The following is a 12,723-nucleotide window of genomic DNA, read 5'->3' as shown; positions in this document are numbered from 1 at the left end:
CAGTATATTCAACATCATAATGGGTATTCTCAGAAATTAATTAACTACATCAGTTTTAAAGGTGATTTTTTGTCTTGCTAATACCTTGCATTTTCATTTGTTTAAAGTTTATTTTTACATAAGTAACTTAAAAGGAAATTCCCATCATAAAACTTCCTCAAAAATTTTTATACTAATTTATGGCTTCTGCCATGACACCTGGCCCCAAGGGCCAATCAATGAATATTTACTAAATACACAGCAATAAATTTACTTCATTTGTATGTAATATACATGACTAAAGGAAAAATCTTATGTATCTAATTCTCTAAATAAAAAACTTACCAAAACTTTGTATTCAAGAAATATTACAATCTATTTGTTTGGAAAGAGGCTAATATTGGACAATTCCACATATACTAGACATTAGTTTTGTAAACTCTTTTTTTTTAAATGTATTAAGTTGTGTTATATTTAATATACCTTTTACATTATTTGAGATATGCTGGAATTAGTCTTTCTATAGAGTGCTACATTGATCTTCATTAAATAATTAAAACAGAATGCTGAAATTAAAGGTATTATTGTTATACATTACAAAATTCTGTATACAATCATTTGCCTAAAATGTTTCAAAAATGACATTTAAAAACTTCCACCAAAAAGCTGATGTGTAATAAGCCTAATAGAAAAAAAGCAAACCTCAGGAAGTTTTAATGGGTTAAATTACATTTAGACTTAAATTATAGTGTAAAAAGTTCTGAAATTAAAATGTAATGTAACTTCTAATGCTGGAAACCCAGTATTAGAAACTTTCTCTGTTTTAGATATGATAAAGCAAAAATGCTTTGAGATTTCTCTCAACTGGCTCACTTCACGGTGACATTGCTAAGTTTTTCAAATAGCCTTAGCTTTGCCTTTGTTCAGGATCAAGGAGATATAATGCATGCATGATTCTTAGCTCAAGAAACACTTTCCACGAGAAACCCTCATAGTCTTGCTGGGTCAATATCTTTTCAGGGTAAAACTACTCAATGTGAAGTTAGGATAGGTTGGCTATAGCTTTCTAAAGCTGAAATTTTGCCATGTTGATAATAGAAAACATGATGCTTAACTTCAACACATCTTGAAGTCAGTCACTTGTTTTCAGTAAACACAGAATTAATTACTGGGCACACAAATTCTATAAAGGGCTGTTTGATATATTCTAGGCTTACCATAAATCTAGTTTACATTCTAGGAAAACTTCCACTGCTGCATAAAGTGGTCTTGTCTTTCCCTACACTCTGTATACTTCACTCCCTATAATGAAGTCATAATCCATACAATCTACTATTTAAATCTACTCTTTAAAAAGTTTGAGTAGATCAAAGAGAATTTTTTTAAATGACTGTAGCACCCACCAGCGTCACTGTTTTTATTGAGTACCTTTAATACTGTACAAATAATATCATCCTTTCACAGAGTCAGAGGCCAAGAAACTAAGTCAGTGGCACAAAGTCAACAAGCGATGGTCCAGGGATACAAATTTGAGTCTGTCTGACTCACCACATAAGGGATTTAAGCAACCTGCCTTTTAAGTTCCCTACTTCACCATTTTCCCTACAAATTACTGATGTGTTGATTTTTTATTTTTTAGCTCTCTAAGATAACTAGAGAACTACCATAGATTCCATCCCCCAATGCTATTTTAAGTCAGAATTATATTAGCCCGTATCTTCCAGAAGACATAGTCTGTCAACATAACATAGTGGTTTGAGGCTCACTCTTAGAATTTGAATATAAATAAGACAAGCCACCTTGAACAGTGCCAAAAATATGAATGATACCTACATCAACAATTAAGAAGTCCAGCCAACACCAGGCATTGGTGAAATATGTTTGATAGCCGTATGCCACCCATTTTAGAAGCATTTCCAGAATGAAAATGTAAGTGAAAACCTTGTCAGCATACTCCAACATTGTCTTAATTGTCTTTCGCTGATCAATATATATATCTTCAAATGCCTATAAAGAAAAGTTACATATTATTAGCTTTCAAAAATGATCATACTGTATAAGCTATTTTAAAAATCTAATCATATATGCATATGACATTTCATTGAAATAGGAAGGCAGAGAAACAGTAGTTACTGCTACTCTTTTTTTCCTCTCAAAGGTCTTTTATTGATTTAATCAGAGGAAAGACTATTGGTAGAAGAAAAAGACAAGTATGATTCCAGTGAATTAATCTGACTTAGGAAATAGTTCTTGGTGTCATACCCTGATGTGGCCATCCCAACTTCAAGTTATATACTGCTTTTATTTTATTTAGTTTGCTTTTATTGGCTTTTTCTTCCACTACAGAAAGTAGGTTGAAGAAACAATGAAGGCTTATAATTTTGTAAAGCAGAAATTGTGATTGATTTTCACAGTCTCCAATTTTACCAAATAGTTGGGTTCACCTGCTTCTTTTTGTTTTTCTTTTAATTTTTTTGAATAGTTTATGTTTCTCAACAGAATACGCTGTGACAATGATGAAATGAAATTACTTTTCCTCTAGATTCTAATACATATTCTTCTATCAGGAACCTCTTGGTGTTTCACTTCTAAGTATGCATTCCTTTCAATGATGAAAAACTTTCTGGTCTAAAGTAGCATGTCAAAAATATTTCTTTCTTCAGAAAAATTACAGGTAAATGTGTTTCTGTTAGAATTATAAACTGAAGTTAAACAAACTTGTAAGTACACAGTTTCATTTCAATCAGGCAACCTCTGTTTCTCTCTCTCTCTATCTCTATCTCTTTCTTTATCTTATAGCTTAAGCATTTCCTTTGTGTTAGCATTTCCCTAAAATACTCTCAGTATGTTATATTTATAATTTTATAAATAATTTTCATATAAAAATAAATTGTGATGAAGTGAACAGTTTCTTATAAAGATAAATCCATCCTTAAATGAATCTCTTAGACATGCTGCCCAATATTTAGTGTTACCAACTTTCATTGTTTCCTGAGTAGCACAAAAATAGTGAGCACACAATTGGAAAAAGCAGAGTAGCAGTCGCTAAGGACTTACTACTGTCTATCAAGAGATAACAATAATAAATACCTCTTAGAAACAAAATTCATCAGAACTCAGAGAATATATATATTCCCATCCCAGGGCATCCATTAACTATTTTCTTATTAATAACAGTGAGTAATTGAATATTCACATCCTTTTGTGTTAATGAATAAGCTGAAGGGCTACACTTTCTGGGCTATTTAATAATGAGTAAAAATTAATGATTAGCTTATTTACATACATAATAAAAGTAAATCCAGACATATTAAGTTATAGAATAAGTCTATAGTCTGGAAGATACAAGGTAAGATAATAAAAATGCACTGGATACTAAGACAATGAAACAGGATTAATAAATCGTCAGTATTAGAATGTTCTAAAACTTAATGCTGTAGCATCTTTACTTGATATTCACTTACCAGAGCACCACTACTAAGGAGAATCATGAAAACAATGAAGGTCTCAAACCAGTTGTGTTCAACTATTCGGAAACATGTCCTTCTCAGGTTCCACCATTGTTTTCCTCTCCCTTCTTCTACATTGATTTGACAACACTTGAATCTTTGTACACAGCCTGTAAAAATAGTGTTCAAATAAAAGTAGATAAAATAACTCTGCTTCCACAATATCCTTTAGAAATGTCCTCGGCTGGTCTTTTTATTACTATGGTCATCTCTGTCTTGCTAGGATAGCTCTCTAAGCCTAGAGTAGTAAGAGCACATTCATCAACTGTTTGAAGTTGTGGAAATCATTCAGCCTCTTTAAATGGTTCCCTAGCTAACAGTATTTGCTTTGTCTGCCTCACAGTGTTATTGTCCAAGAAAAACTTCGTAAATTACAAATAAATGTGAAGTAGCTTTGCCTTGTACCACGTCATCCTGTGTACTCTGTTGAAGTCACTCTAGAAAAGAACTTTAAATTGGATGTTAATAATGATAAGCAGAAAAAAATCCCTTTTATAAAGGATACAGAGTAATAATGTAGATCTCTTCCAACAATACTGCATTTGTTACTGTATAGGGATTTTTGTGATGTGCCTACAAGGGCTTACGTAATTTGCAAAATTAATTTAGTCCACTAAAAGCTTATTTGTATGGTTTGGCTTTGATCTGTCATTGCCTTCCTCACACACTACTTTCACTTAATCTAACATCAGAATGAAATCAACAGGTACTTCTTAGTACTACTAAAAGCACAAAGGCACTTAGGTACACACACACAAAAAGGTAAAGAACATGTACCTCAATCCCAAGAACCTTAACAAAAAATGCTGGTTTCAAAAACAAAACAAAAAAAAGGATATAAATACAGGAGCCCTGCTCCAAGGCAAAAAAAAAAAAAAAAAAAAGAAGGAAAGATATATTGAAAGGAAAAGGAGAAAGATAAAGAAAGAGAATGAATGGAGAAAAGGAGGAAGAAAAGAAGGGAAGGAGGAAAGAAAAAAGGAATGAAGGAATGGAGGAAAAGAAGAGAAAGAAGACAGTAAAGCAACATAATAGTTCAAAAAGAGAAAGAGAATAGTTTTCATAGGCTAATACTTAAGTTATCAGGTAAATTAAATGAATATATTTGTTACAGCTGTTCAGGGGAATGAGCAGCTCTTCCAACATGGTCAGACGAAAGTAGTTTTTAAAAGGACATTGCATGATTTGTATAGGGAATAGAAGACTGAAGAGATACTAGACCTATGAAAAAATAGCATCAAATATCAAGTATTCATATTTCCAAACCTCAAATTCCCAAGAAATCAGACCACAGGAAGTATTAGTTACAAAAAAAAAATGTATCTCTTCTATCTATTGCCCTTATTGTACCAGGCTCAACTAGTGACTATTTAGGTATTGAGCTTCAAGGGCAGTAATTATTCCCCATTTTATTCACCAATCATTGGAAACTGGTATTTTCATTAAAAAATACAGTTTAGCACTAACAATCCATTTAGTTTTTAACAGAAAGTTTGTGAAATTACCAATTAATTAAAAAATATAAGTTAAAATTTTGATGACATTAAATTTTTTTCCTCCATGTTCATAATCTCTTCCACATATTGGGCAGATATAATAAAAGCACAACATTAGATTTTAAGTTTTTTTTGTCTGTCAACGTATTAGTAGGTAACAAATGTATCTATTACCAAGTGCCTCTTTATTATATGTGATTTATTTTTGGTGACCAACAGCTAAACAAGCTGCACTCCACAAATGAAAGATTAACATTAAGATTCTTTTCTTTACCTTCAGTGAAACAGGCTTCAGGTTCAAGGGTTTCTTCTGGTTCCACTACAGGCTGTTCTTCTGCAGGTGCACCAATGTCCACAGTGCTGCCTTCTGATGAGCTACTGCTTTCATTCAGTTTCTGTAAGTGAGATAGACATAGAAAGTAAAGTCCTTTAATTTTGGTAATAAGTGGCCTGCCAAGAAAGGATTATTACTATAAATTTATTCTATATTCTTCTTGAGGTAGAGGTTTTTTCTTTAGAGAAAAAGAGATTGAGTAAGAGGAAGAAATAAGAAAATCATTGTCTATGTTAACTCCGTCACCATAATTTACAATGTAAGCATGACATCAGATTACTAGGTTATGATGTTCCAAAAGGCCATCAGCAACATGTACTGAGCAAAACAATGCCCTGTGGATTAGAGAAGCAGGGACAGAGGGAAGAGGAGAAGAGGGAGGAGGAGGAAGGAAAAAGGAACAGGAGAGTAAGGGAAAAGGAGCAGGAAAGAAAGAGAAACCTTACCTTAGAAGGAAATAATGTCGTGAGGTTATTCTGCATTACCTTTGTGCAAATACTACCTGTTGTTTCACTCATGTTACTACGATTCATGGTTAAGGTGTTAGGAGTTGTTTACTATAAATGTACTCATACCCAGGAATAAATCATTGGTTTCTTCCTCTGACAATCACCTAATGGCAGCCATGATTCACATTCTTAATCAAACTGCTCATATTATCACATGGCCTTCTGAAGAAATTCTTATGTCTTATCCTCAACATTATACAGATGCACCATTTGGCCATAAAATAATAGGCCTAGGCTGAGACTGTCACTTCAATAAGTGCCTTCTTATTTTAAAAATGATCTTGATTGGTACTATCAGGGCCATGATAAAATTCATTACATATTTTATAGAAACCATGTGACAACATGTCAACACCCATTGTTCTTCACTGTAGAAAAGCAATCTCGAGTAATACGCCCATTCTTATGTAACAATTAGACAATGAGATTTGAGAAGTTTAACAATTTTCACCAAAATTAATTAAGAACTACAAAGCATTATTATTTCCTGTGAATAAATTTGTGTGGAGAGGCATTCAGGGACAAAGAATTATAATAGCAAATCTACCTTTCTGAATATGCAATTGTTATTTGCTAGATCTGATCCCCACAGGGTTTTCTAGTCTGTATCAAGACTCACAAAATAATAGATTATTAGCATAAAAATTTACTCTTCATCAGTATATATAGGTTGTCAGTAACAAGCAGAACAAAAAGTTGCTGAGCAATTTATCTTCATGTAAGTGCCACAAATAAATGATTGCTTCTTTGCACATAAGTGTTTTATCCAATTGTAAGGAGAATTAGATTCTGGCATGAACATGTACATGCACCACACTGGCTAATTTTTGTAGTTTTTGTAGAGATGGTGTCTGATGCTCAGGCTGGTCTTGAACTCCTGGGTTCAAGCAATTCACCCACCTTGGCCTCCCAAAATGCTAGGACTACAGGAGTGAGCCGAAACACCTGGTCTTTTGCCTATTTTTCTATTGGAGTGTTGCATTTTATTAGATTGCAATTACTCTTTATACGTAGAAAATCATTTGAGTTTTCTTAACAAGTATTATTTGCCAAATGTATTAGTTTTCTATGTCTGTGTAACAAACGGCCATGCACCAGGCATCTTAAAACAACTTACATTCACTGTCTCACAGTTTCTATAGGTTAGAAGTCTGGCACTGCCTAGTTGGATTCTCTCATTGAGTCTCACAGGGTCTCATTGGGATGATGTCAAGGTGTTGGCTGGACATGCAGTTCTCTTCTAGGTTTCAGGATCTTCTTCCAAGTTTATTGCCATTGGCAGAGTTCACTTCTCATAAAAGACTGGGCTTCCTACTTTTTTGCCAGCTCATGGCCAAGTACCACTCTCAGCAACTAGAGGCCACTCATAATCCCTGGCCACATGGCTGCTGTATGTAGTTTACAACATGGGTGTTTGCTTTTGTCTAGGCCATCCAGAGCATATATTTTCAGCTTCCTCTATGTGATAGCAGGATAAATCACTCTGCTCTTAAGGAGTTCACCTGATTAGGTCAGACACACCCAGCATCATTACCCTTTTGCCATAAACGTAATGTAATCACATAGTGATATTATATCCACAGGTTCCAACCACATTCATGGAGTGGGGATTATACAAAAGCAAGTGTTGTTGAGGTCTTTTTAGAATCCTGCTTGATATACCTAAGTTTGTGTGTCTTTCTGATTTTTTTCCTAAGAACTACAACCTGATATACCTATATTGTCTACTACATTGATAATCCACTATTTTTTTCTCTTTATATATTTCTTCTCTTTTTTTTCTTTTCTAATTTCTCAAAGATATTTGTTATGTTCTTTCATCCTTGCTTAATCATATTGGTAATAGTACATTCAGTGACTACTTAATCTTCTTCCACAAATTTTGACATAAAATGTTCTTATTCTTGAAACAGTTATTTGGATATTTTATTACTCTTTTATTCAATATCTGTTTGGGAGAAAATTTAATTTTCAAATGGTTGGAATTCTATCCGTTTATTGTTTATTTCAGGTTTAACTTTGTTGTGACTGGATAACCCTCTATGTCAGCTATTTTAAATTTATTGAGCTTTACTTTGAGCTCTAGTAATATATGGTTAATTTATACAAATATCCCATGAGCCCTTGAAAATAAGAATTTTCTGTAAATGTATTTTTTGAGATAAAATATAGTCATAATATATTTACTTTTGCTATTAATATTATTGAAATTCTAACTGTTGTCATCTATTTTTAAAATATTTTATCATAGGCTAAAAACATTATATTAAAACCTTCATAACCAGTATATTTGTATAAATATATTCTTAAACTTCTAATTGTTGAGATAAAAGATGAAGTGGTCCGATTCTTTATTTGATTGGGATAATAACACTATTATTACTAAATACTCAAAAAGGGAAGGAAAAGCTCTTTAGATGAGTAGGAAGAATCCACCTTTATGCTAGCACATGAAATACGACTTCAGATGAAATACTAAAGAAATATGATAACGGCAAAACTAAAATATTCTCAGATAAGTTTTTTATTGATTTAAAAATCATTAAGGCCAATTAATTTTTCCTTTTGTTCTTAGATTGAAATTTAATTTCATTATGAAATTCACTATTCACTAATAAAGCAATTGGTTTTCACTGTTTTGAGACTAATGGAATATTTCTTAAAATCCATTTTAATATTTCTTGAATCATGAATCAACCTTAAATTTACCAATTTTGATATAGGCTAGTTCATTTGAAAATATACATAATTTCACACATGTATCTTAATAACAAAATTATGGGGCCGGGCGTGGTGGCTCACGCCTGTAATCCCAGCACTTTGGGAGGTCGAGGGGGGTGGATCACGAGGTCAAGAGATCGAGACCATCCTGGTCAACATGGTGAAACTCCGTCTCTACTAAAAAATACAGAAAAGTAGCTGGGCATGGTGGCGCATGCCTATAGTCCCAGCTACTCAGGAGGCTGAGGCAGGAGAATTGCCTGAACCCAGGAGGCGGAGGTTGCGGTGAGCCGAGATCGCGCCATTGCACTCCAGCCTGGGTAACAAGAGCTAAACTCCGTCTCAAAAAAAAAAAAAAAATTATACACTTATATACTGAGAAGTATCATTCATATATTTTTAGCAGTCTGACTTAATATGTGAGCTGAGAGAATGCAGAGACCACATTGTATCTGAAGCATCCACTTTGCCTTATACACCAGGGCATTCAATAATCACTTAATAACTACAACACTGATGGTAAGAGCATTTTCCCTCCTCAGTGGATTTATGCAAATTTCTTACTCTTTAAAAATGTTCTTTACTACAGCGAATGATTTTGACCTTGAGGGTGAGGGGAAACAAAGCAAGGCAAACAAAACACTCTACAATATTCTCCGACAGTAAATGATTAAATGCTTTTTTTCTTGCTCTCTGATTTGATCCTACCATGTTTATGTTTTTATTTTTTGACTTGATTTGTTATAGGGAGCTTATTTATAGAGTTTAGTAGGAGTTCAGTTTACAGTAAGTAATATAAATAAATAAATCTGGAATTTAAGGGTCAAAAGCATACTTAATATGTGGTCATGTGAGGTATATATATATTTGTATATGTATATATATGTGTATATACACACACATATTTTTAAATGTGACAAATGAAAAATATTACTTAAAGTACTTATTTTTAAAGCTGGACTGGTACTGTTTTAATACTGGGTATTTTAGAATTATGACATATATATTTCCTAAGTCATGCTTAAATGAATGAGGTGCTCTACAACCTCAGAAATGTTAGTATTAGTATTTCATTGTGTACAATGTGCACTAGTAAATATTTCTATTCTACAGCATGCATATTAAAAATTAAAATAATTCCTACTAAAGACTGTCAATAAAGGTACTATATAATATCAATGGAAAAGACACTGTAATGAGACTCAACATTTCCACAGGGCAGCTAGTAAACTCAAATATTCTCTCAGTAATTTCTACATTATTCCCAGTTGATTTTTTCATCAAACTGTATGTTGAAAGGACAATCTTCAGTGCATTACTCATATTTACAAAATTTTAATTGTTTCTATTTATTAGTCAAACACTTGCTCCATATAAAAGTGAAGGAAGAGGAATATGGCTTTAATATACTACTCTGAATTTTGCTTTTGATATGTCAAACATAAAGTTTTTTTATCAATGATTAGATAAAAAGGAACAAAAGAAACATATTTCAGTAATACCGAGTCAATAGAAAATCATGGTAATGGTAAAAAAGTTGCAAAGAAAACAAAAAAATTCTGAAAAATTGTGTTTATAATCTCCAAGCTCGAAACCCAAATGCAAATAATGTGAGTAATTTTCAAATTCAGTACATAGTTTCTATAATGTTATTTTGACATTGATTTTTAATGTTGAATCACAACATACTTAATAAGTGTCTACTTTGCAAATAAACTATATCTCTATATAATGAAAAGGTTAAAAGTACTACAGTTCTGAGGATTAGAGAAACTTAAGTTTGAATCACAATCACCGGTTTTATGGACTTTAACCAATTATCTCAATCTCCTTAGGCTTTAGATTTCTAATTTGTAAAATGATTCAAGTAAGAATCCTTGTTATAAGGACTGAACAAAATAACACATGAAAAGTGTTTGGCATGTGCTTATATGATAAATGGTAACAATTTTTATCACAGTATTGTATTGTTTGTAATAGGTGTCATTACTGATATTCGACCTTTTTGACTACCAAAAAGGTGCCAGGCATCAAAACTAGGACTTAAAAAATAAAATAGACTCAGTACCTGCCCTCATCTGTTCACAATCAGATGGAAGACACAGAGAAGCAACTGCCACACACTATGAAGGAGCAGTATAGGATATGTTAAGAGCACCACCTAGCTTAGTCTAGGAAGGGCAGGGTATAATATTAAAGTGATGTTTGGGACAAGAATGATGTGGTAGATGGAGATGAGTCAGGTGAAACAGGATGGAATAAGAATATTCCTGGTAGAGAGAAGAGTTATAAAGGTGAGAACTAACAAAGCATGGGGAATTCCACTGAATGAAATATTAGTATAGCTGGCTGGGGAGGTGTGAGGTGTACTATTCCACGAGACTAAAGGGGTCAGTGATGGTAGGTTTTGCAGGTACTTGTAGCCATGTTAAGTAGTATAGATTCCATACTTTGAGTAATGGGAAAACTCCTGGAAGGTTAAAGAGGAGAGAACTTGCCAGATTTGCATTTTAGAATGACCATCTATTGCTTTATCAAGACTACACTAGTGAAGGAAGACCCATTTGGAGGCTGTAGCAGTAAAACTGGAAGATGATAGAGGTCTGATACTGGGTAAAGGTCGTGGGGATGCAGAGAGGTGGACAAAGATAGGTAGCTTTGGCAGTCGCTGGTAATCTATTAGAAGTAAGGGAGAAGGTGCTTGGGTTCTATGGATAGTACTGTCCATAGAGCATAGCTGCCATCTCTTAGAGACTGTATGCTTAGGTTGGAGATTATCATATGTTCCTTAACCCATATAAGGTAAGGATAAAAGTATTAAGTGGAAAAATATTAGCAAAGCAGTAAGTAAATTTAAAATATATATGTATATAGGTGATACAACTGGGAGAAAAAATGGAAATCTAGAAGTAACTTCCCATTACCTATTTATTCATTCACTTAATAAATATGTTGTATGTGCTGTGGACTTAAGGAAGACAGGGTTAGTGTTTTTCCTGTTCTCAAAGACCTTATAAACTAATGATGCGTCATGGAAGTTCTTCCTAATGATGTGAAAGACTCTTCTAGCAGCTTTAAACTCAGATGGGGATGCTCCTTAAGCACAACTACCACACTCTGGGAGACTAAGTGCTCTGTAAGTAGAATTAGACAGCCACAGGTCAGTGTGGGATGCAGAAGGAGATCAGCCTAAAGTGAGGGTCAGTACTGGAGGAGCAGGACCTTTCAAGACTAAGCAGGGGACCCTGAAACACTCCCGGCTACGCTGTTAACCTATGCCCAATGGGCAATGATTGGAAGTTAACATCAAATCTATAGTTGACACCTGCACCTAGTTCTTCAACACATAGTATTATTTATTTTAGAACTATGTGAAAGAAAGTACATTTTCAAACACTATTAAGAAGGTTTAGTGTCGTGGTTAAGAGCATGACTGTGTAGCGGACTGCCTAGATTCTAGTCCAGGACAAATCACTTACTATTTGTGTAACTTTGGCAAGTTTTGCTTTGTTCAAAATATGTTTATTTTTCTCATCTGAAAGGCTGGAATAACAGTGTGTCTTAGAGCATAAAGACTGAATGAGACAACACATGCCCTGCTATAGTACTTTGTCCATGGTGAACATTTAAACAATAGCTGTTATTAACATAACCTGAATTACAAGGACCTAACTGACATTTTTACTCATTATTTTAGAGCTCATTCATCACAAACAAGTGTATTTCTTCTATAATTACTTTAGTAATGGGCCGTTTTTACTCCCAAAGATATAACTTTAATAATTCATTTAAATTTTTTTATCTAAATGGAATTACAGTAGTAATTTTCTTGACATCACCTTACATTTTTGAACACTTTTAACTTCCAAAGAGCTTTTAGATCTTCCTAACATTTCTATGAGCATCATAGGACAGATACCTCATTTAATAAATTAGGAAACTGGGTAATATAGATTTAGTGATTTGCTCATAGTCAAGTAAGGCTTATAGGCTCTTAATCTAGTATCCCTATAAATCAACCAAAACTCAAAGAATTGTTGGGCAACTGTCATCTACCCAGCATTGTGGTAGGTGTTTCAGAGGATAAGAGTGTTATAAAAATACTATCCATAACCAAAATCAATTTACTTTCTATTTGGGGAGATAAGACTTTGTATTGCCTTTTGCAGTTTTGC

The 12,723-nt window shown here is 33.4% G+C and overlaps 1 protein-coding gene across 6 annotated transcripts in view; it reads right to left on the bottom strand.

The window, feature by feature from the left end:
* SCN1A (sodium voltage-gated channel alpha subunit 1) overlaps positions 1-12,723 on the bottom strand; it is a 129,951-nt gene that overhangs the window by 21,392 nt on the left and 95,836 nt on the right. For all 6 annotated transcript variants that reach the window (XM_054258305.2, XM_054258307.2, XM_054258309.2 and 3 more), the window contains exons 18-20: positions 5,259-5,379; positions 3,444-3,598; positions 1,813-1,986 (exon numbers count right to left, since the gene is read on the bottom strand). In XM_054258305.2, coding sequence (XP_054114280.1) covers positions 1,813-1,986; positions 3,444-3,598; positions 5,259-5,379 — 450 coding nt within the window. The remainder of the gene's footprint in view (positions 1-1,812; positions 1,987-3,443; positions 3,599-5,258; positions 5,380-12,723) is intronic.

The sequence above is a fragment of the Callithrix jacchus genome, chromosome 6 (genome assembly GCF_049354715.1).
Source record: "Callithrix jacchus isolate 240 chromosome 6, calJac240_pri, whole genome shotgun sequence".
Classification (NCBI taxonomy): Eukaryota; Metazoa; Chordata; class Mammalia; order Primates; family Cebidae; genus Callithrix; species Callithrix jacchus.
This window is presented reverse-complemented; position numbering and strand designations above follow the sequence as displayed.